This window comes from Scyliorhinus canicula, chromosome 15 (assembly GCF_902713615.1).
Source record: "Scyliorhinus canicula chromosome 15, sScyCan1.1, whole genome shotgun sequence".
In the NCBI taxonomy this organism is placed as follows: domain Eukaryota; kingdom Metazoa; phylum Chordata; class Chondrichthyes; order Carcharhiniformes; family Scyliorhinidae; genus Scyliorhinus; species Scyliorhinus canicula.
In genome coordinates, this window is record NC_052160.1 from 57,011,695 (window position 1) to 57,037,389 (window position 25,695).

Sequence of the window (25,695 nt, forward strand, 5' to 3'; positions counted from 1 at the left end):
CGGCCCCCACGCAATATGGCGGAGCCCGACAGGGGTCTGGCGCGGAGGAACATAGCCCCCCCCCGGAATGAGTGCGCCCACTGATCGGTAGCCCCAATCATGGGCCTGTCCACCGTGGAGGCCCCGGGAGTCTGATTTTTTTTCCCCCAACCCCCACCAGGACGGCCCCCGCAGCCAGAACTTCGAGGTACCGCCGGGTAGGACCACATGTGAACCATGCCGGCACGACTCGGGGGCACTCGGCCCGTCGAGCGTGGAGAATCTTTACAGGGGCTGCTTAAAACGGCCCTCAACTGGTGCTACCTCCACTGCGCGCGACTGGCGGGTCCGCGGAGCATCGTGGAAGAGCCGTCTTGCTGGATTTCCGCCGTGAACGGCTATTCTCCTCCTCCGCACCGGGCGCGATTCATGTAGAACATAGAACAGTACAGCACAGAACAGGCCCTTCGGCCCTCAATGTTGTGCCGAGCCATGATCACCCTACTCAAACCCACGTATCCACCCTATACCCGTAACCCAACAACCCCCCCCTTAACCTTACTTTTTTTTAGGACACTACGGGCAATTTAGCATGGCCAATCCACCTAATCCGCACATCTTTGGACTGTGGGAGGAAACCGGAGCACCCGGAGGAAACCCACGCACACAGGGGGAGGATGTGCAGACTCCACACAGACAGTGACCCAGCCGGGAATTGAACCTGGGACCCTGGAGCTGTGAAGCATTTATGCTAACCACCATGCTACCCTGCTGCCCCAATGCTCCATGTATGGAGGGTCGGAGAATCCCGCCCCTATCCCCACCCGAATCCAGCTTCCAATATGTGTAAACAAAAGTAAAACTCAGAGCCACAGACAGCCCCCAGCTCAAAAAAAAAACTAAAAACCCAGAACCGGAGTCCAGCTCAACCCACACAAAAACATCACTGAAGCCATTTGATAATCCAAAACATTTCTTAAATGTGGGTGGCTGGTGGCCTCAGTGGCCAGTGCCCTCAGAATGGCGGCCAGTATGGGTGCAGGCATGTTTTGCAGACTGGGGGTTCAGATGCCTTCCGGGTGTGGGGTGGGGGGGTAGGATTATCGGTGTGTAGGACGGCGGTTGGTGCCAGGGGCACAGTGATGCCTGCTCACCCTGGCCGCCGTGAGACGGTTGTGCATTTTTTTTCCTGCATTGCAGGTAGATCCGGACGGTATTTTTTTTTTAACATTACAGCGCAGTAAAGGCCCTTCGTCCCTCGATGTTGCGCCGACCTGTGAAACCCCTCTAAAGCCCATCTACACTATTCCCTTATAGTCCATGTGTCTATCCAATGACCATTTGAATGTGTTTAGTGTTGGCGAGTCCACTATTGTTGCAGGCAGGGCATTCCACGCCCTTACTACTCTCTGAGTAAAGAACCTACCTCTGACATCTGTCCTATATCTATCTCCCCTCAATTTAAAGCTGTGTCCCCTCTTGCTAGACATCACCACCCGAGGAAAAGGGCTCTCAATGTCCACCCTATCTAATCCTCTGATCATCTTGTATGTCTCTATTAAGTCACCTCTTAACCTTCTTCTCTCTAACGAAAACAGCCTCCAGTCCCTCAGCCTTTCCTCACAAGATCTTCCCTCCATACCAGGCAACATCCTGGTAAATCTCCTCTGTACCCTTTCCAATGCTTCCACGTTCTTCCTATAATGCGGCGACCAGAACTGCACGCAATACTCCAGATGTGGCCGCACCAGAGTTTTGTACAACTGCAACATGACCTCATGGCTCCGAAACTCCATTCCTCTACCAATAAATGCTAACACACCGTACGCCTTCTCAACAACCCTCTCAACCTGGGTGGCAACTTTCAGGGATCTATGGACATGAACACCGTGATCTCTCTGCTCATCCACACTACCAAGAATCTTACCAGTGGCCCAGCACTCTGTCTTCCTGTTATTCCTTCCAAAATGAATCACCTCACAATTTTCTGCATTAAACTCCATTTGCCACCTGTCAGCCCAGCTCTGCAGCTTATCTATGTCCCTCTGTAACTTGTAACATCCTTCTGCACTGTCCACAACTCCACCGATTTTAGTGTCATCTGCAAATTTACTCACCCATCCTTCTACGCCCTCCTCCAGGTCATTTATAAAAATGACAAACAGCAGCGGCCCCAAAACAGATCCTTGTGGTACACCACTAGGAACTGGACACCAGTCTGAACATTTCCCATCAACCACCACTCTTTGTCTTCTATCAACTAGCCAATTTCTGCTCCAAACTGCTAAATCATCCTGAATCCCATGCCTCCGTATTTTCTGCAATAGCCTACCGTGGGGAACCTTATCAAACGCTTTACTGAAATCCATACACCACATCAACTGCTTTCTCCTCATCCACCTGTTTGGTCACCCTCTTAAAGAATTCAATAAGGTTTGTAAGGCACGACCTACCCTTCACAAAACTATGTTGACTATCTCTAATCAAATTATTCCTTTCCAGATGATTATACATCCTATTTATTATAAACCTTTCCAAGACTTTTCTCACAACAGAAGTAAGGCTCACTGGTCTATAGTTACCGGGGTTGTCTCTACTCCCCTTCTTGAACAAGGGGACGACATTTGCTATCCTCCAGTCTTCTGGCACTATTCCTGAAGATAAAGATGACTTAAAGATCAAAGCCAAAGGCTCAGCAATCTCCTCCCTAGCTTCCCAGAGAATCCTAGGATAAATCCCATCCGGCCCAGGAGACTTATCTATTTTAAATAATAATCCCTTATTGTTACAAGTAGGCTTCAATGAAGTTACTGTGAAAAGCCCCTAGTCACCACATTCCGGCGCCTGTTCGGGGAGACTGGTACAGGAATTGAACCCCCGCTTCTGGCCTTGTTCTGCATTACAAGCCAGCTGTTTAACCCACTGTGCTATACCAGCCCCATGTTTAACCCACTGTGCTATACCAGTCTCAGTAATGAACAGTACCGAGGACAGAACAGAATTCCGCCCTCAGTCCTCCGCGCATGTCACAAAATTCCAATCCTTTTGGTGTTTTTAAAGGACCTTTGTTAACTGTCCACTTGGATTCCTTATGGCAGCACGGTAGCATGGTGGTTAGCATAAATGCTTCACAGCTCCAGGGTCCCAGGTTTGATTCCCGGCTGGGTCACTGTCTGTGCGGAGTTTGCACGTCCTCCCCGTGTGTGCGTGGGTTTCCTCCGGGTGCTCCGGTTTCCTCCCACAGTCCAAAGATGTGCGGGTTAGGTGGATTGGCCATGCTAAATTGCCCGTAGTGTCCTAATAGTAAGGTTAAGGGTTGGGTTATGGGTATAGGGTGGATAAGTGGGTTTGAGTAGGGTGATCATTGCTCGGCACAACATCGAGGGCTGAAGGGCCTTTTCTGTGCTGTACTGTTCTATGTTTCTATATCCTGTATCTCCACACTGGTCGACACATGGTTTTGTGTCAAGTCATCTTAAGGGACAGGATTGAGGCCTCAATCTTTCCCATTGAAAAGCTTCACTTGGTAATTCTGCAGACCTTTTTTATGGCCTCGGTATTGTTCATTACTGAGGTGCATTAAATAGTGTTTTTACTTGAGCGAGTTCTTGACTCAACTGGATCACAAATAGGGTCCCTGCTTTTTTCTGACAGGAAGCAGAAGTTCAGAGCTGTGACACCCTGCCCAGGTTGTGGGAAAACTAGACATGTGCCCAAATATAAAATATAAAATCCACTTTTAATGAGTAATTCAGAAACAATTCCAACCACACTTCATCAGAGCACAATTTAAATTTACTCCAAATATTGGGGAAGACAAACACTTCCCATCAAAACTCTGTATTCAATACATTTTTAGTCAGTGAATATTTTGAATGAAGGTCTAAATCTCTGGTAACAATGAGCGCTGAGCTGAAGTAGTGGGCGTGTTTTAATGGGAAAAGAAGAGTCTCGTTTTGCGTGCATTTAGTGGGGTGCTTCTCGAATGACACCGCTATTAAACAGGACTTTCTTTTGCTGAAGCTGCACTTACATTCATTTCCCGCACTGATGGGTGCCAGGGGGAGGTGGTGGCATAATGACATTGTCACTTGACTAGTAATCCAGAGACCCAGAGTAATGCCTGTTCGAATCCCGCCAAAGGAAATTGCCTTGTAGCCTTCTAAGATGGCCACCTGCAAAGAACCATGGGAATTATGGCCAACCCAGGACTCGCACAGATAGAGAGCCTATGTGCATCTGAAACACACGTAATCAGACCTGATCGAAACCCCCACTCGTTTGCATTTCGATGGCCCATTTTCCCAGGACAATATAACTCCAATCAAGCAATCGGTACAGCGACAGACTGATTGGCACCACCCCCTTTACTCAGAAAGCCCAACTGCCAAGGTCAATGACTGCTAAGGACCCTCCCAGCTACCAAGATGCCCGCCCCTTTATTGGCCAAAATCAAAGATGGTGATCAGAGCCCTGTCGAACTATTGGGTCCAAGGTTAAGGATCGCCCCAAAGAGCGCGAAATTCCAGGGGGATAAAAGAGAGCACAGACATGTGCTCGATCTCTTTTGGATCCGGCCTGTGCTAACCCAATTGTAGCAGGAACAGCCAGCTACGTTCAAGACCAACGATCGCTACCTGAAGGATGAGCCCAGCAGAGACAGAGCCGCTTTCTTCGAACCAGCCAAGTGAAATCCAAATAAAGGCCTTATCCATTTGCACAGTGCCGGTCGCCCTGAAGTTAAGTACAGGTTATTGTAGCTGATAGGTGTAGTTTAACTCGTAGTAGATATTGTGTTTGCATGTCGACATAACTTTGTGTATGTAAATACACCATCTTTTGAACTAACTGGTTGTGTGGTCATTTGATCGATTTATAAGGGAAGGCTTGTGGTTCACCAACATTATTAATAGAGCAACAGCGTACATGTGACTCCAGACCTGTGGTTGACTCTTAACTGCCCGCTCAAGGGCATTTGGGGATGGGCAATAATTGCTGGCCCTGCCTGCGCGCCCACGTCCTATGAACAAATTTTTAAAAAGGTTGACAGGCCAGGGTGCCTCGGTAGCATTGGGAGTGCCCAGAGCCCGACCATCTGGGGGCCTTTGATCTCCTGGGAGGTCCCCTCCAGGTGCCATTATGCTTGTGGGGACCAGTGCTAAATGGCACCATGGCGAGGTGTCCTTTTGATACCAATTCTTGGAATAATCAGGCACAAATATATCTAAGTGAGCCTAACTGCACACTTAAATGCGCACATCTGGATCCCGCCCATTAAGGGCAAGATCCAGATTGCAACATCTTGTTAGATCTCACAAGGCATCCTGGTGTGACCCTGATTATAGTTTCAAAATTATTCTGTTATGATTAGTGCTCTTACATTCTCCGTTTTGTTCTAACCTCATCAATTGCAACCCCATGTCGACGTTTCTTTCTTTCTAGCAAATTCTACAAATGTTTTGTTCGGCCTTTGCCTCAAAGTCAGAAAATTAAGTTGAGCTACTTGAGGGACATATTCGTAAGCGTGAAGTACTGGAGTTTTAAATGTCTCATCAGCTGAGAAATGTTTTGGACAGGGTTATTTGAAGGTTGCCATTACTCTTCTCTGGTTACTTGGAATGAATTATTTTATGTTTGGATTAAATAAGTCTATATAAATACATATCAATATTTGAAAGTGATTGGCCTGCTAAATACAACACAATTATTAAAATTTAAGAGTTATAAAGCTAATTACAGAACTTAATGCTAAACTTACAACATCAAAGATGGTTACACCGAAACTTTGCTGAAGTATCACCAATTAGATTGCACTAATTTAATGCACAAGGCTAAATGTTTTAATACTTGTTCTTAGCACAAAGTCCTTTGAACTTAGAGGACAGAACTGATAATTGCAAGGGAAGTGGATACTTATCAAGTCATGTGATGAGCTTGTGTTCCATAATTCAATACAAAATCACATTGAGATGGCATACATAGATTGTGTGTAAAGTAAACTAGAATTAAGCATTTTATCAGTTTCTCTACCTTGAGGCTATGATTGCCTGGGCATTTGATGCCCCACATAATAACTGCTGCTGTGTGTCAGATATCTTGCATTGTGTTTCCTCCTGTAAGTGTGGGTACAAGACTGACTTTACCAGGATCATTGTAACTCACAAACCATTTAATAATCCTGCTATTATTTGAAAAAGATGAAATTTGATCAGTTGCTATGATTATTAATTTCAGTCATTTATTGCTATGTGGATTAAATGCTATTTTAATTTGTGAGTCATATATAATAAGGTTCCGGTTATCACAGGGTGAGATCTCTTTCACCCCTTGTCCTGTTATTATTCTTGACCACTTTCTTCCTCTAGTCCTTGCGTGGGGTGATCTGGGCAACAAGAAAATCCACTTTAAAAAAAAAAATTCCAATTTCCTCTTCACAGTTTGTGTTCAATTCTATTATATAATCTATTGTAAGTCTTTTTTAAATGTAGAAATGCCTGATTCTTTTACTTTCCAATTAAGGGCAATTTAGCGTGGCCAATCCACCAACCCTGCATGTCTTTGGGTTGTGGGGGCGAAACCCCTGCAGATACGGGAAGAATGTGCAAACTCCAAACGGACAGTGACCTGGGGCCGGGATTGAACCTGGGACCTCGGCACCGTGAGGCAGCAGTGCTAACCACTGCGCCGCCCCAAATCTATTGTAAATTGAATGCCACCGCTGAATAATTGGATTGGATTGGATTTGTTTATTATCATGTGTACCGAGCAACAGTGAAAAGTATTTTTCTGCGTTCAGCTCAAACAGATCACTCTTTTCTCTATGACACTCCCCACCTGCAGATCAACACTCACTCCATATCATTCAAAATAACATCATGCATTGACTTAGTACTCTGCAGCTCTCCATTCATCTGTATACTCTGCATCAGATTTACTTGATACCATGCCCTTAATTATTGCAGTCCATATTATTTACCCTTTCAGCTTAATTTTGCTCATTTTGGCAGTATTGGTTTGTTTGTTCTATCCCAATTGTTTGAAAATTGGTTTCGCTATGGAGTATGGAGTGCCTTGATCATACAATGATGTTGTTTTGTTCTACTGGCCCCATTAACCATTTCATCATCATAATAATAATAATAATCTTTATTAGTGTCACAAGTAGGCTTACCTTAACCCTGCAATGAAGGTACTGTGAAAATCCCCTAATCGCCACATTACAGTGCCTGTCCGGGTACACTGAGGGAGCATTCAGAAAGTCCAATTTTACCTAACAAGTACGTCTTTCAGGGCTTGTGGGAAGAAACCAGAGTACGAAACCCACGCAGACATGGGGAAAACGTGCAGACTCCGCACAGACAGTGACCAAAACCCGTATACCTGGCACTGTGAAGCAACAGCGCTAACCACTGTGCTACCATGCTGCCCCATGCCATGTTGTTTGCCAAGTAATGTGTATGGCTGAGACCTGTTCTTCAATGCATTATTGTAAGTACCTCCAAACCCTTGAATGGGCCCATTCTGAACTGGTTTCCTGCATATTAGTTACGTCACACGTACCTCATCTGCACAATTACAGGATCCCAAGTGTCATGCAACACATTCTTGAATTATTTGTGATCTTATCAAAAGATTGTATTGATTATCTCCCTATGTATGGTCCGGATGCTTCAGATGGTGGTCAGAGTATATTAAATTAAAAAAAACATAGACAAGAACACAAATATCATAAAGACAGCTATCAATTTACGAGCCTCAGTCCACAAACCAACACTGCAAAGGAGGAAAATTAAGGGAGGCCTAGCACTGCCACATTTGCCAACTCTGAGTGGGTACAGATAGAGGAGGCCTCCTGCAAGGGGATGACCCTCCAGGCCCTTGACACAGGAACACTCCCATCCCCCTCGACAAAATACACAAATAGTCCAGTGGTAGCAGCCACACTGAAAATGTGGGGCCAACTAAGACAGCGCTTCGGACTAACGAAGATGTTCCCCATGGCCCCTATCTGCGGTCACCACAGTTAGGGACTTCTACATAGGAAACAGACTAGCGATGCTCAACGAACTGATGGAGGAATGGGAACTACCGACTGGGCAGGAAATGAGGCACTTACAAATATAACACTTCCTCTGCAAAGAGACAGTAGGATACCCCTGGACCTTGAAAACCACACTATTAGAGGACCTGATGAACATGGACAGTAAGGAAGGGGGATTCTGTGGGAAAATATACGGACAACTCCTGGACAGAGCCTGAACACCACTGGACGAGACCAGATGGAAATGGGGTCGAACTGGGGACAGAAGTGGGGTGGGGACTCTGGAACGAAGCACTGAGCTGGGCCAACTCCACCTCCTCCTGCGCAAGGCTCAGCCTCATGCAGTTCAAAGTGGTGCACAGAGCATACCTGACCAGAACCCGAATGAGAAGGATCTTCCCGGAGGTAGAGGACAAATATGAACGGTGCCAGAGAGGCCCGGCCAACCACACCCACATGTTCTGGGCTTGTCCCAAACTTGTTGGGTTCTGGACAGCCTTCTCCGAGGCAATGTCCAAGGTTGCGTGGGTGAGGGTGAAGCCGTGCCCAAATGTGGCAATCTTCGGGGTATTAGAGCAGCCAGAGCTACACAGGTGGAAGAGGGCTGGCACCCTAGCTTTCGCTTCCCTAATTGCATGCTGGGAAATCCTGCTTGGCTGGCAATCAGCAGCACCGCCCACAGCTGCAGACTGGCTCAGAATTTCTCCACCTGGAGAAGATCAAATACGCCATCCAAGGGTCGGAGGAGGGCTTCCTTATTACAGGGGGGCAATTTAGTGGCCTTTTCCAAAACCTGTTTGAGGCCAGCAACAGCCAATAGAGAGGAAAACTGGAAAGTTTTAAAAAGGAAAAAGAAAGAAAGGCGAGGAGGAACATCAGGGCCGCACAACCCGGGGGGGGGGGGGGGGGGGGGGGGGGTTTGTACGCCGAGAGATTGCAAATACGTAAGAAAAAACCTTTTTGTATTGTACAATAAATGAAAATGAACAGCAATGTACATAATTTTGAAAATGGCAATAAAAAGATATTTAAAAAAATAGTAAGCACTCTTCACGATCTACCCAAGGCAAGGGAATCTGACACCCTTGCCTTGGAGATCTCAGGCGAGAGCCATTCAATGCTGGTCTCCACAAATAGGGACCAGATGAACCGGCATTTGTGAGGGGTCTCCAAGAGGATTGGAGGCCCCCAGATGCTTGTCCTCTGGGCAGGGTGGCACGCTGGCATTGCTGCCACCCAGGCACCTTGCACTGCCACATTAGCATCCTGGTAGTGACACCTGGGTGCCAGTCTGGCACTACCAAGGTGCCCAGTTGTTGCTGGAAGGGGCAAGGTGCCAGGTTGGCATTCGTTGCGGGTTGGGAATTGGGTATGGTGGTGCCCTGCGTGTGTGAGATGGGACGCAGGGGGGCCTGATGACCCCCTGATTGGTGAGTTTTGGCTTTGGGGTCATGTTGGGGAGGTGGGAGGGGGGGGGGCGCTGAGAGATTGGGCCGTCCTTTTGAAATGGCTTCTGATCACTTCCTGCGCTGAGGAGCTCTGACGAGTGGACCTCTTCAGTGCAGAAAACGGGATAAAGTGTGGCCTCAGCAGAGAGCTCTCTGCTGAGACCCCGAATTGCAACAGAGTCCTGATAGATAATGTGGTGTTTCTCGACGCTGCAAGTGCCAGAAAACACCCGGCTAAACGCGCTTGCCACAGGACTCTGTTCCAATTTGGTTAGGTTGCTCCTCTTGTTTTTTTAAGCAGTGAGTTGCTATGGTTTGGAATGCACTCCCTGAAAGGATGGTGGAAACACTAAGCAGTGACTAAAACAATCTGCAATCCTGTCCTGCGTCACTAAATTATGAATCAAGTTTCATTCTTACTTACATTTTCCACTGATATCTGTTATGCAGAAGACTGGTGATTCAATGAAACAATTGAGGAGCTAATCTACAGGAGATTCAGTTCACACTAACCAATTTATGCTTGGTTCTCTATAAGATTGTAACCATTTCCATTCATTTTGCAGGTACAGCGTTTTACCCTATGGGTTATTTAAACGGCTTGGAGTTCCAGGCCCAAGGCCACTGCCATTCATCGGAACATTTCTGCATTACAGGAAGGTTTGTTTATTTTCCCTTTCTCCACCATGTCCATAACTTCAGATAGAACATTGTCTGTTATTAAACCTTCCTGCCATAGCCCTGTTTCTTCCTTTTGCTGAGAGAGAGAGAGACGTTCCTGAAGCTCCTGCTTGTGTTTGTGTGAGAGACGACCAGGGTTCAAAATACTCAAGAGGCAGCAGGTCAATTCACCCATGAAACGTCACAATTGCCCACGAAGAATTGAAGCAAAGTTGCCCCAATTAATATTACCTTACATTATGGCTCACCTTTGGTGAACATACAAGCAAGGAACAGGAGTAGGCCATTCAAACCTGCTGCACCATTTAATAAGATCATGGCTGATCTGATAGTAACCTCAAATCTGCACTCCGCCTATCCCCTTGCCTATCTGGAATCTATCCACCTCTGTCTTAACAATGTTCAAAGGGGATGGGTGTCCTGTGATGTGAGCGCGGGAGTGGTTGCATTTTCACGGGCCCTGGCTCTCGCCTCTTCACCCTGGTGCACATTTTCTTGAGTTGCATGGCTTGTGTTTGTGAGAAAGAGCCGAGATAAAATGCTAACATCCTCGATTGGTGGGGCAGGGCCCTTCGTGCAGTGATGCAGTTGCTGTTGAGCGGGCCCTCGCCTTGGCGATGTTGTACACATTCAGTGATGGCTGCCAACAAAAGATGTTGCCTTAGCTGAAAATCTTTGCTCTGTGGTGCAGGGATAAGGGCTCACTTCAGAGTTGTGGGGAACTTTTATTCAGGTGCATGAGGAGGTTCTTGTACTTGAGATTGCACTTTGCCTGGTAGGGGCCCCACCTCAATGTTGTCACGGTCTTGCTACATCGCTTGTCCATCCTGATAGGTTCAGGAGAAGGGGACCGAGAAGGGGACCGGGTGGGGTGTATCTCTGGGCCCGGTCCTTGGTGAGAGATGGTAAACGAATTTAGTGAGTTTGAAATTGCTGCCATGCTTCGGTATCTTGATTTGGAGGCTGTGTGTGTCAGATTTGATTGAGCACAACGTACCTGTCTTCGAGGCTGGGGCTCGGTGTGGCCCACCGATCACTGTCCCATATTGTTGCGTTCCTGATGCTTGTGCGTGAGGGGTAAGAGTGGCAGAACCGGTCACTGGGGCCTAGTTGTGGACTGGCCTGGAGTTGGGGAGTTGGCATGGTCGAAGTAATGGTGTCTTGTGCTTCGATCATCTGAATCCTTCAGAGATCCTGAAGAGTGCTCATTGATCCTGCTTTATCCTTTACCTCTGCTTTTTTCATGCGACTGGGAACTCATCCTGCAACATGTCTGTTATCCTGGATATTACTCCCTGCTGGTCATGTTTTGTTGCTGTCTTTTCTTCCTACAGGGGTGTACGAAATATGGGTGTGATGATTTGTACCGTTGGTTATCCTGATTTAGCAAATTCATGCTGAGTCAAATATGAGAAATGGGATTTTTGCAGTTTCACATAATTGTTATTATGCCTTGTCTTGTAGTCCTGGTGATTGGAAGAGAGGGGTGTTCTTAGTTATCACCCCCTATCTTTAAGGAAAGATGAGTGGAACCAGAGTGGGGAGAGGGGTAGAAGCTTGGGGTCCACAGGGTTAGTTCGTCCTCTTTGAGATTGAGGACAGCCCACCCCCCCAGTTAGACCAAATCCGTTTTGTGCTTTCTTCTTTATTTTCCTGTGTTCTGCCTCCCCCCTTCTTAAAAAGGGGTGTTACATGAGCTATTTTCCAGTCCTCTAGGACCGTCCCTGCCTCCTCCCTGAAAGATCACCAATGCCTCCACAATCTCCTCAGCTATCTCCTTTAGATCCTGGGGTGTAGTCCATCCGGTCCAGGTGACTTATCCACCTTCAGATCTTTCAGTTTCCCCAGAACCATCTCCTTAGTGATGGCCACTACACTCACCGTGAAGACTGATGCAAAGTAACTATTCAGTTCCTATGCCATTTCTTTATTCTATTACTACTTCTCCAGCCTCATTTTCCAGTGGTCCCATCCCTATTCTTGTCTCTCTTATCTTTTATAAATTGACAAAAACTCTTGCCATCTTCTTTTACATAACTAGCTAGCTTACACACATTTCATCTTCTCCCCGCCCCCTTATTGCTTTTTTAGATTTTCCTCTGTTCGCTTTTAAAAGTTTCCCAATCCTCTGGCTTCTCGCCTTGTATGCTTTTTCTTCCCAATCCTCGCCACCTTGTATGCTTTCCCTTTTGCTTTTATGCTGTCCTTGACTTTCCTTGTCAACCATGGATGCCTCATCCTCCCCTTAGCTTGCTTCCTCCTCCTTGGGATGAATTTCTGTTGTGCCTCCCGAATAATCCCCCAAAACTCCACCATTGCTGTTCCACTGTCTTCCCTGCTCGGCTCCCCTTCCAATCAACTCTGGCCAGCTCCACCCTCATGTATTTGTAGTTACCCTTATTTAATTGTAGTACCATTACATCTGATTGCAGCTTCTCCCTATCAAACTGCAGGTAAATTCTATCATACTGTGGTCACTGCCCCCTATGCGTTCCTTCACCTTCGGTTCCCTAATCAAGACTACCTCAGTATTCATCACCAAATCTAGAATTGCCTGTTCCCTAGTCGGCTCTGTCACAAGCTGCTCCAAAAAACCATCTCTGAGACATTCCACAAATTCCTTTTTTGGAATCCATTACCAACCTGATTTTCCCAGTCAATTTGCATTTTGAAATCCCACATGATTATTGTAATAATGCCTTTTCTATCTTCTGATTTATTTTCTACCCCACATCCTGACTACCACTGGGGGGGGGGGGGGGCTGTACATAACTCCCATCAGGGTCTTTTTTCCTTTGCGATTCCTCAACTCCACCCACACAGATTCTATGCCTTTTGATCCTATATCGCTTCTTGCCATCATTTTAATTTAATTTCTTACGACCAATGCTGCCCATCTGCTTCTCCTTTCGATAGGACACGTATCCTTGGATATTTAGATCCCAGCCCTGATCCCCTTGCAGCCACATCTCTTTAATGCCCAGAACATCATACTGGCCAATTTCAATGTGTATAACAAGCTCATTTATCTTCCATGAACTGCTTCCAACGCATTTACATCCTTTGAAATAAAGTGACCAATACTGTACACAATATTCCAAATGTGCTCGCACTAGTGCCCTGTACAACTGCGGCATAATTTCACATATTTCCACATTATAGGCTGAATTCTCCACCTCCCGCTGTTGGCAAGGAGAACTGCCAACAGGTGGAGAAATAGTGCGCAATGGAAAAAAAAATCACCATTTGCGCCAGCCGTCGATTCTCACACTCCACTCCTCTCGGGCGGATATTATGCGGGCACAAATTCATGCAAGCATTTTCTACCGGGGCCTGGGTGCCAGGACTGTTGAGGGGGAGCGAGAGGCTTAAAAAACCCTCAAACTATCAAAACTTGCTGCGGGATGGCTGCCAGGGCTGGGGTGAGTAGTAGGAACGACTTGGTGCCAGGTCTGTTGTCATGGTGTCCCACTCAGGATCGGGGTGGCTTGGCTCAGATCGCCATTGCTGCAGTATGTGATTGAAACACACCCCTCCGGTACTACTTGCAGGTTGGTGGCTGACTGCTGACTGCTCATTGTCCTGTGAATGTTCACAGAGCCCATCCATGCGACTGATCTGGAAGCCCTCATACCCCAGCAGTATCACGTGGAAGCCTTCATACCCCAGCAGTATCACATGGAAGCCCTCATACCACAGCAGTATCACATGGAAGCCCTCATACCCCAGCAGCATCATCCGGAAACCCTCATACCCCAGCAGTATCATCCGGAAACCCTCATACCCCAGCAGTATCATCCGGAAACCCTCATACCCCAGCAGTATCATCCGGAAACCCTCGTACCCCAGCAGTATTATCAAAGGGATGGGCGTGGCCAAGCTCAACCAGGTCTTTGCACTCCTCCGGAGCACAGCCCCACTGCAGAGGAAGCAGGGGATTAGCAGAGCTCACCCAAACCAAAGGGCACCTGCACCATGGCATTTGAACCTTTCCCTGGTGCACCCTCTCAGAGCAGAGGCCTCACCAGTGACACTTGCCCGTCAGCACCAGGAGCTGTTTCTTCCTGGTAAGGCTGACAACACTGACTGCCTCTGCTGCCACGTCCCGGGCACTGTTCAGGAGGGTGGGCGTGAGCCTGCGGTCCACCCTCGGGAAGAGGTTGTACCTCCTCATTGACATTGAGCAGTGGGTCCACTTCAGATTCTGAAAATCAGGGATTGGGTTTTCTCTGAGCCATCTCTGAGGCTGGAATGAGTGAGTGGTGAGTGGAGCGTTTAGAAGCAGCTCCAGCCTGTCAGGCTCTTTAGCACAAACTCCAGTCCCAGCAGTTACACCACCTGTAAGGATGGGGTGGCGCAGCCCCTTCGATGGCCTTCGAGTGATCCTCCTCAGTCTCCTTCCTCTGCTGGTGGAACTCTTCCTTGATGAACGCCGTCAACTGTTCCATCTGGGGCTTTGCTACTTGCACTGACCCTTCCCCCTCCGCCATCTTTCCACTAGCTGCTGCGCCACAGGTCTCTTCCAACTCCTTGGCCAGATCTTTCACCTGCCTGGTTTGGTAACCAGCAGACCTACCACACCCGGGGGAACTTCTCCTCTGACCTTCAGTTATACTTTTCCGTCGAAGTTACATCCGAATTTCAGGTAAAAAGAGCTCTTTTTTTTATGCCTTCAAGCAGGAGCTGTCCTGTGTGCAACAACTCGCACAATAGCCGCCACCAGAAGTTCACCCTCCATTCTCTGCTGGTTTGAATTACTTCCTTCCCCCACCGGAGAAGAGGACAGTATATCTAACAACAGCGACCTGTCTCTTGGATGGGGGATTTGCGAAATCAAAGTAGTTGATGCAAATGTGAATGATAAACACCGTCATTGACTAGTTCGCCCAAATCACCCGTTTCCATCATTGAATGCGACTCTGTTGTGATTGGTTCTTTTGAGGTCACATGAGGCGGTCATTTGAAATAATGATTTTGGGGGTGGGAGGGGTACCAATCTGTTTTAACTTAATTATTTATATAATTTACTTAAATAATGCTAATTAATATATGTTCCCGGTTGGTGTCCCACTCACAAGTTGAGTAATCATTGCTCTATGTTTTAGTATTATGTGAATACCTTTGCTGATGATTTTGTTTTCTTCCCGGCCAGGGTATGTTTGGGTTCGATATGGAATGCTACAAGAAGTATGGAAAGGTGTGGGGGTGAGTGCATTTAATCAGCCAGTAATGAATATGAATGTGTGGATTTTTATCCATGTCAAAAATTTTACGCCAGTTATGTAAAATGTAGTTTAAGATGTTCTGTGCAGTGTGGAGTTTGCACATTCTACCAGTGCTAGCGTGGATTTCGCCCCCACAACCCAAAGATGTGCAGGGTAGGTGGATTGGCCACGCTAAATTACCTCTTAATTGGAAAAAATTATTTTTTCAAAAAATTATTTAAAAAAAAGATGTGCTGTACAAATGGTAAACACAGTTCAAAGGCACAGATCATTCCAAGCAGTTTTGATACTGATGCAATTATTACGTTTCTAGGGATGCGATATTTACATTGGGTGACATTGTTGGTCTGAGTCCCTTCACTTTTATCATTGTACTGAAAAGGATGCAACATTTGTTTGAGTTCTGCAGTTTTCGGCAAGGGGATTCAACCTTAATACGTTAGGTTCTTATACAAGCGTTCAACCTTGAGGTACTGTTTCCGATGCTGCATTCACACTGAGCCTGAAATTCAATCCGTTTGGGTTTAGACATTGGCCGAGTGATTCTCCATTCAATTCACTGGAATAATGTGGTGAGGCTCCAATCTGCTGGGAATCGACCCAGTCTCACTGTTGGATTCTGGCAGTGGTTCAGAGGTTTGGCTGAATTATCTGCCCATGCTTCTTACAGCAAGGGAGTGTGTCTGTGCAAACTTCCCAGTCTACACCAGCAATTCCATCCATTGCAAGAGTTTGGAGGAGGCCCCAAAATATCCCAAAATTCTCTTAAAAGATAATTAATGCTGGAGGTGATTTTTGTTGGACTGGGAACTTTAGTTAAGGAAGGGCTTCTGGTGGGAGTGGGGTGGCTAATTCACTGTCCGGTATATTGAGTCTTTTATAGAGGCTGCCTCCTTCCATTAATTTTTGACATGTTTTATATTTGCATGCCACTTTTGACTGGGTTACCTAGGCCTGAAGTACTGCAGCGCTCTTCTGACCATCTTGATCTACAACATCCCACCTCCAACACCATTTTTTTTCCCTACCTGCTGCCTGGATCTTGGCTATAGCTTTCTACTGCAGGTTAACCCACCTGTCAATCAGGCTTGCTGGTGAGGTGGAAAATACATTCAGTAATTAATTTCTAGTGGCTGGTACAGCTGTACTATTACCCTCTCCCTGAAACCTCACCCTGAATCTGCAGCACTGGCCATTATCAGGCTTGAAATGAAAAAATGAAATGAAAATCGCTTATTGTCATGAGTAGGCTTCAATGAAGTGACTGTGAAAAGCCCCTAGTCGCCACATTCCGGCGCCTGTTCGGGGAGGCTGGTACGGGAATTGAACCGTGCTGCTGGCCTGCTTTAAAAGCCAGCAATTTAGCCCAGTGAGCTAAACCAGCCCCTGCTATCTATTCCAGCAGGACAGGCCAATTGGAATTTACCCATTGTAAACTCAACAATGCACTTTAAAAAATATATATTTTTATCAGGGTATTTGCAAGTTTTTTTAATAATAACAATAAACATTTCCACCCCCATCACAATCTTCTCACACCCCAACCATAAAACAACAATTCGCCCCCCCCCCCCCATCTTAAGGCAAACTTTATTTTCTTGAGACAGAAACCTAGCCATGTCACTAACCCAGGTCTCTACACTCAGGGACTTCAAGTCCCTCCACATTAATAAGATCCGTCTGCGGGCTACCAGGGAGGCAAAGGCCAAGACTCTTTCGCCCCCTGAACTCCCAGCTCTTCCGACACCCCAAAGATCGCCACCCCTGGACTCAGCACCACCTGTGTTTTTAGTACTGTGGACATTGCCTTAGCGAAACCCTGCCAAAACCCTCTAAACTTCGGGCATGCCCAAAACATGTGGACATGATTCGTTGGGCTTCCTGTGCAAGTCGCACACCTGTACTCTACCCCAAAAAACTTGCTCATCCGGGCTACCGTCATGTGTGCCCGGTGGACTACCTTGAATTGTATCAGGCTAAGCCTGGCACATGAAGATATATTAACCCTGCTTAGGGCATCCGCCCACAGACCCGCCTTTATCTCTCCTCCGACGAACATTGGCCGTGAGTTGCCTGCCCTTTACAAATCCCGGCTGATCTTCCCCTATCATCGCCGGGACACAATCCTCTATCCCTGTGGCCAGTATCTTAGCCAGCAGTTTGGCGTCCACATTCAGTCGAGAAATTGGCCTGTATGACCCGCATTGCTCCAGATCCTTCTCCCGTTTCAGGATCAATGAAATCTAGGCCTGCAACATTGTTGGGGGGAGGACCCCCTTCTCTCATGCTTCATTAAATGTCCATACCAGCTGTGGGCTCAATATCTCTGAAAACGTCTTGTAGAATTCTACCGGGTAGCCGTCCGGCCCCGGGGCCTTGCCCGACTGCATGCCCTTCAGCCTCTCAATTATTTCCTCAATTTCAATTGCAGCTTCCAACCCTTCCACCAGATCCTCATCCACCCTCGGGAACCTCGACTGACCCAAACATTGCCTCATCCCCTCCACCCCAGCTGGGGGTTCCGACTCGTATAATTGCTGTATAAGTCCTTAAACACCTCATTCACCCCCACTATGTCCAGAACCATAATCCCACCTCTACTCTTTACTCTCCCTGTCTCCCTGGACGCCTCCCTTTTCCTGAGCTGGTGCGCCAACATTTCTTTTCCCCATACGCATAAATCGCCCCCCCCTTGCCTTCCCCAGCTGTTCCACCGCTTTCCCTGTAGTCAACAGCCCAAACTCCGCCTGTAACCTCCGCCGCTCCCTCGGTAGCCCCGCGTCCAGGGCCTCCGAGTATCTCCTGTCCACCTGGAGTATCTCCTCAACTAACCAATCCCTCTCAGCCCGTTCCTCCTTTTCTCTGTGAGCCCGTATCGAGATTAATTCCTCTCTGACCACTGCCTTCAAAGCTTCCCAAACTGTTGCTGCAGAGACCTCCCCCGTACCATTTGTTTCCAGGTAGTTTTGGATGGGCTTGTTCACCCGCCCACAGATCGCTTTGTCTGCTAACAACCCCACATCCAGCCTCCACAGCGGGCCTTGTCCTCTCTTCAAACTAACCCGTAGATCCACTCAATGTGGGGCATGATCCAACACTGCAATTGCCGAATACTCAGTATCCACCACCTCCGGTAGAGACCTGCTCAGAACAAAAAAGTCGATGCGAGAGTATACCTTGTGGACATGGGAGAAAAAAGAAAACTCCTTCGCCCTTGGCCGTGCAAACCTCCATGGGTCTACTTCCCCCATCTGTTCCATAAATCCCTTCAATTCCTTTGCTGCGGCTGGCACCCCCCGTCCTGGATTTTGACCGGTCCAATACCGGATCAATGACTGTGTTAGTCTCCTCCCATGATCAGGTTATGTGACTCTAAGTTTGGGATCTTACCTAGCTCCCGCCTCATAAATTCCACATCGTCCCAATTCGGAGCATACACGTTCACGAGTATCACCCGTAACCGCTCCAGCTTATCACTCACCATTATGTACCTACCCCCCCCCCCCCCCCCCCCCCAATGCCTAACATGAGTCTCCCTGCCTCGACTGCCACGCCTTTATTGATCAGGCTTGCTATCCCCCTGGTCTTTGAGTCCAGCACTGAATGTAATACTTGGCCAACCCACCCCTTTCTCAATCTAGTCTGGTCTATATGTCCCCCCCCCGACTAGCCATCACCCTTTTTAGGCCAGCCTCCAGCTCGCGCCCCCGGCCTCCTCGAGCCCCCCCCCCTCGGGCATTCGCCGTCCCCTAACTCCCATTTGTCCCCTAGTAACAGTTCCTCCCCTGTCAGAAAAGCAGCCCCCCCCCCAACAGCACCAGAGACCCAACCCCCCATATCAAGCTCCAGCTTAACACCTGCTTAGTCCCCACTGTGCTTCTGTGAGTCAGCTGACCAAGCTGACTTGATAGCTCCCAACCATGGCACCAAACAGTCTGTCTCCCCATTGTTCTCTCCCCTCTCTCCCCACTTGGAAAAACATATTCAAAGCATCACATTCACCAAACATCAGAAAAAACAATGGAAAAACAACCAGAGAAAAAAAGCAACCACTGAAACCACCTCCCCTCCAATCAGCTCCCAGTAAGACAAAGTTAACTTTAACCATCAAAACAGCCTCTTATTGCACATAACACTACCAGCACAAAAGTGATTGTCAACAAATTGCCACTACAATACTCTCCAAGGATTCAGTGTCTTTAGTTAACATCCAGTCTTTTTTCCTTGATGAAAGTCACATTGTCTGGTGTTTCAAAGTAAAAATCCCGTTCTTCAAATGTGACCCACAGACAGGCTGGGTACAACATCCCAAACTTCACCCCCTTTTTAAAGAGGGCCGCTTTCGCATGATTAAACCCAGCTCGCCTCTTGGCCAAATCCGTGCCCAGGTCTTGATCAATGCGCAGCTCACAATTCTCCCACTTGCTGCTCCGTTCTTTCTTGACCCACCGCAGAACGTGTTCCTTGTCCAGGAATCGGTGCAAACATACCACCATTGCCCTCGGTGGCTCGTTCGCTCGGGGCTTCTTCGCAAGGGCTCTGTGCGCTCTATCCACTTCCAGGGGCCGAGGGAACGTCTCAGCCCCCATCAACTTCTCCAGCTTGTTCGTCACATAGGCCCTCGCATCCGATCCCTCACTGCCTTTTGGGAGGCTGACGATTCTCAGGTTCTACCTCCTGGACCTGTTCTCCAGGTCCTCCAGCTTCTCCTCTGGCAGTCATTCATCATTTCCACCTTGGTCTCCAGCACTGTTAGGTATTCCTTGTGCTCAGACACCGTTTTCTCCATCTCCTGGATCACACGACCGTGGGTTTCTTGATTCTGCACCACTTGATCAATCAAAGCCTTGATCGGGTCCAGCATGTCCTTCTTAAGCTTGGCGTAGCAATCTTCAAAAAACTTCACCAGCTGCTCCGTCGACCACTGTGCCGTCTCCCCGCAGACCTGCTTCTCCGCCATGCTTTCCCGCATTGCCAGCTCTGCTCACGTCTTCCTTGTAGAACTTTGTCTTCTCACACGGCCACTTCTGGTCCAATTCTCCATACGCTGGAGGGGGATTTCTCCTCACTGTCTCACTCTTCACCGATTTATCCAATAAAATCCGGGGAAAAAACGGTCCAAAAATCCGTCACAGGCGGGAGCTATCAAATGTGCGACCTACTCCTCCGTGGCCGCCACGGGAAGTCCAACAATGCACTTTTGACTTAAACATAATTCAGTAAAGGCAATGGAGGGAAACGAGTAAAAATAAATTACTGGTTTATTCACAGCAAACATATACACTTAGGACCCGGTTAGGCTTCACTGGTGCTTTCTCACGCTGAAGGCCTGTGCTACTCAGGTCGATCTTGTATACAACAGCACCCACCCCATAGTTAATGGGGGAGTGTATACTCCTCGAGCCACACGGGGACTATCATCAGCCCAGTCCTGTGACCTCCTCAGAGAAAGACAAGTATGATAAAATTATTGAGAAGATGAAGAAGAAGTCAGGGAGACTAATGACAATGAAGGAACCGAAGAATCAGACACTGGCCCCACAGGTTGCAGGTGGCGCTGATGCTTCAGCAGAGGCACTTTGCACCCCTGTGGCGGAATTGGAGTAGCTGGAGTATAGCAAGCTGGAGAGTGACGCTTTCGGCTGGAATGCTGGGGCAGAGAACTTGTAGCCGGGCGACGACATCCAGGTCAGAGACCTCTGAGGTCTATTTATCCATATTGGAATCTGTGGATCACACATCTAGCATTTCGGTATCCCGAGAAGAAGAACATAAGAACATAAGAACTAGGAGCAGGAGTTGGCCATCTGGCCCCTCGAGCCTGTTCCGCCATTCAATGAGATCATGACTGATCTTTTGTGGACTCAGCTCCACTTTCCGGCCCGATCACCATGACTCTTAATCCCTTTATTCTTCAAAAAACTATCTTTATCTTAAAAACATTTAATGAAGGAGCCTCAACTGCTTCACTGGGCAAGGAATTCCATAGATTCACAACCCTTTGGGTGAAGAAGTTCCTCCTAAACTCAGTCCTAAATCTACTTCCCCTTATTTTGAGGCTATGCCCCCTAGTTCTGCTTTCACCCACCAGTGGAAACAACCTGCCCGCATCTATCCTATCTATCCCCTTCATAATTTTATATGTTTCTATAAGATCCCCCCCCTAAATTCCAACGAGTACAATCCCAGTCTACTCAACCTCTCGTAATCCAACCCCTTTAGCTCTGGGATTAACCTAGTGAATCTCCTCTGCACACCTTCCAGCGCTAGTATGTCCTTTCTCAGGTAAGGAGACCAAAACTGAACACAATACTCCAGGTGTGGCCTCACATTCCTCTAGCAATGTGAGCAATGCCTTCTCAATCACCTGTAAACAAACTTTCTGTGACTCATGCACGAGCACACCCAGGTCTCTCTGCCTAGCAGCATGTTTTAATATTTTATCGTTTAAATAATAATCCCGTTTGCTGTTATTCCTACCAAATGGATAACCTCACATTTGTCAACATTGTATTCTATCTGCCAGACCCTAGCCCATTCACTTAACCTATCCAAATCCCTCTACAGACTTCCAGTATCCTCTGCACTTTTTGCTTTACCACTCATCTTGGTGTCGCCTGCAAACCTGGACACATTGTACTTGGTCCCCAACTCCAAATCATCTATGTAAATTGTGAACAATTGTGGGCTCAACACTGATCCCTGAGGGACACCACGAGCTACTGATTGCCAACCAGAGAAACACTGATCCCTGAGGGACACCACGAGCTACTGATTGCCAACCAGAGAAACACCCATTAGTCCCCACTTTTCGCTTTCTATTAATTAACCAATCCTTTATCCATGCTACTACTTGACCCTTAATGCCATGCATCTTTATCTCATGCAGCAACCTTGTCAAATGCTTTCTGGAAATCCGGATATACCACATCCATTGGCTCCCCGTTATCTACCGCACTGGTAATGTCCTCAAAAAATTCCACTAAATTAGTCAGGCACGACCTTCCCTTTATGAACCCATGCTGCGTCTGCCCAATGGGATAATTTCCATCCAGATGCCTCGTTATCTGGACGGGTGTCCAGAAGGCGGGTATAGCAGAGCAGGGAGTGGAGGTGGCAATAGCAGTGCTCATGAAGAGGAGTCCCAGTGGCCTGTCAGACCGTTGGCGGGGACCACCTAGGGGATGGTGGAACATCGGACGAATAGGCACATATGTGATCAAGGTGCCTCTTCGTTCGTTGGCTGCGCACATGGACCTGATATGAGACGGGACCACTCTGACGAACGGCGACCCCTGGAACCCAGCTCGGACCCTCACCAAAGTTGTGAACAGAGATCTCCTGGTCAGGTGTTAAACTGCATAGTGGGGCATTTCTTGCATGCGGTGCACCTTAGCGCCAATGTCGGCGAGCAACAACCCCAATTGAGTGCGAAGATCGCGACCCATTAGCAGCTTGGCTGGGGTCTCTCCCGTGACTGCATAAAGAGTGGTACGATATGATAAAAGATATGAAGCCCGTCTGGTGTCCATAGATTCCATGGACTGTTTCTGCAGGCTGCGTTTTACGGGCTGGACAGCTCGCTCCGCCAACCGTTCGATGCAGGGTGATGGGGCGCCGTGCGGACATGCCGGATGCCGTTCGACTTCATGTAGGCAGCAAATTCCTTGCTAGTAAAAGAGGCCCTGTTGTACATGACTAGGACCTCCGGCAACCCTTGTGTGGAAAATTAGGCATGTGGCTGGTCGATGATGTTGGATGGTGTTGGATGTGATAAATGACATTCGGTGCACCTCCAGCCATTTCGAGTGCTCATCGGCGATCACCAGGAACAGCGAGCCCATAAACGGCCTAACGAAATCTGCACGAATACGGGCCCGTGGGCAGTCAAGCACCTCCCACGGGTGCAGGGCACAGTCACTGGGAGTTTCTGATGGGCCTGACAGATAGGACAGCAATGAGCAAGCGACTCTATGTTTGTATCTATGCCAGGCCACCAGACGTAGCTCAGGGCCAACATTTTCAACTTGGTTACTTCGGGATGTGCGCCTGAAAGTCCTTCAGGATCAACGATCGACCTTTCTTAGGAACGACGACCCTGGTACGCCAGAAAAGGACACCGTCCTCAATGGTCACCTCTGCCATCTTTGTTGGAAAAGCCTTCAGCTCCTCTGGGAATTGTTGACGTGGACCACTGGTAAAACCAAACGTTGAACTTTGGATAAAATGGGATCATACCGCGTCCGGTTGTGGATGAACGCAGCCATTGCTGGCAGTGAATCCAATTACGGACCTTCACTACTTTGTGAAGTGTGCGTGGGTGGGTGGTATCGACCACCTTTTCAGGAAACCGAAGGTGATTCAATTAATCCACGTGCTCAATCGAAGTTCCAGAGCGGTGCTCCAAGGAGTATTGATATGCTGCTAAAAGAACGGCCTATCTCTGTATGCAGGCCAATGCAATTGGCCGCACTGCTTTGTCTTCCCGAAGCAGGCCAGCAGTGGCTTGTGGTTCACTGCAGTAAAAGATAATGACAACCGTACACATACTGGTGAAAGTACTTGACCCCGAAGATCGCCACCAAGCCCTCTTTTTTTCAATATGAGCACAGTTGCACTCCACAGCATTCCAGAGGCATAAGCGATGGGCCGATCAAGGCAGTCATCCATGCAGTGTGAGAGCACTGTGCCAATTCCATAGGCATTACAGGTCAAGTCTGAGGGCCTGGCGGCACAATAATGCGTAAAAACGTTAGAGGAGACCAACGCCCGCAATAATGAACTAGGCCCAAAAATGAACGGACCTCCGTCGCAATCGTCACGGTCAGAACCTGATTAACACCTTGCACCTTGTCAGCCATTGGGTGGAAGCCGTTGCGGTCGACCCGGTAATCCAAATAAACAACGTCCCTTGCACATTTCTCCCTGTGGGCACCATACTCGGAAAAAGTGTCCCAACCCACCTCCAAGTTCTGAAGATGTTCGGCCTCCGTTGCGCCTGTTGGAGGACCTCGTTAAGATTGGCTGCAACTCGGGAAAGGCCGAGTAGAATCCCCACCATCACACGCTGAAAAATGGTCAGGCTGAGGAGACGCTGAACAGGAGATGAGTATATTCATACAAGCCTCATGGAGCTTGAGCTACAAGTACACATTACTCGTGTCAAGTTTGGTAAAGGTGGAATCTCCTGCCAATGTGGCATCGATGTCCTCAATTTGACGAGATGCCGTATTGACGGTGAGCTTATAATTGCCACACGGGCGAACAGATTGGTCTGGTTTCATGACTGGTACCACCGGCGCTGCCCAGTCAGCAAACTGAACTGGCCGAATGATTCTAAGGCGCTCAATATATCCTCTACCTTTCCCACAAGCGCGTAGGGCACCGTCCATGCCCTGAAATAACGAGGTTCAGTCTGCGGGTCTACCCGGATCTTTGATCCGGCCCCTTTTATCTTCTCGAGGCCAAGTCCAACAACGTCAGGAAACTTCCGCCACACAGCCTGTAAACCCTCCGATTACACCTGGATGATCCGCGGCCAGTCAAGGCGCAGCCGGTGCAGCTAGTCACGGTCGAACAGACAGGGCCAGTCCTCCTGCACCACGGGGAGGGGATGCGAAGAGATAGATACTCGCAGGTGAAGATGAGAGTGGACAGCTGCTCCCCAGCATAGGTGGCCAGGCGGGAAGTTGAAATAAACAAATACAATTCAGTCACCCCAAGGCACCCCAAGGCAAATTCGGTCGTAAATGTTGAGCTGGACAACAGATGCAGCAGCACTAGAATTCGGACAGGACCACGCAGGTGAGGTCAGGCAATTCAGCTGCATCTTCGAGTCTGCGTCAGTCTCTTCAGGGTCATCAACATGGTGGGTGCGAGCACGGGGTCGGCGGCCACACTTTGGCACAGGGGGCACTGTCAGCTCCGTTGGAGTTTGACAGCTCCATTGGAGTCCGGAAAGGGTGCTTCTGATGACAAGGCCATCTTCCGGCAGTCTCGTGCAGTCCACCCGTGGAGGGGCGAGGGGATGGTGCTTGGGGATACTGACTTCCGTTGCTTGCAGCTTCTGTATTTCCGGGCTGCGATTTACTGCGAGAGAGTGATTTTTTAATGCCTGCTGAAAAGTCAGGGAACCTTCACTAAGCAGACGTTTCTGGATATCGTGGTTATTAATGCCGCAGACTAAAAAGTCCCTCAGCATATCAGCTAACACGGTTCCATAATCACAATAATCGCTCAGCAATTTTATGTGTTTGGGAAATATATTCAGCGACTGACTCCCCTTCTGCTTGCACCACCATATTAGATCTGTACCATTGTA

General features: G+C 48.1%; 1 protein-coding gene across 1 annotated transcript in view; it reads left to right on the forward strand.

The window, feature by feature from the left end:
• The window catches only part of LOC119978589 (cytochrome P450 3A30-like), a 107,436-nt gene that overhangs the window by 8,738 nt on the left and 73,003 nt on the right, over positions 1-25,695 (forward strand). The window contains exons 2-3 of the mRNA XM_038820354.1: positions 10,035-10,128; positions 15,302-15,354. Of these exons, the coding sequence (XP_038676282.1) occupies positions 10,035-10,128; positions 15,302-15,354 (147 nt within the window). The remainder of the gene's footprint in view (positions 1-10,034; positions 10,129-15,301; positions 15,355-25,695) is intronic.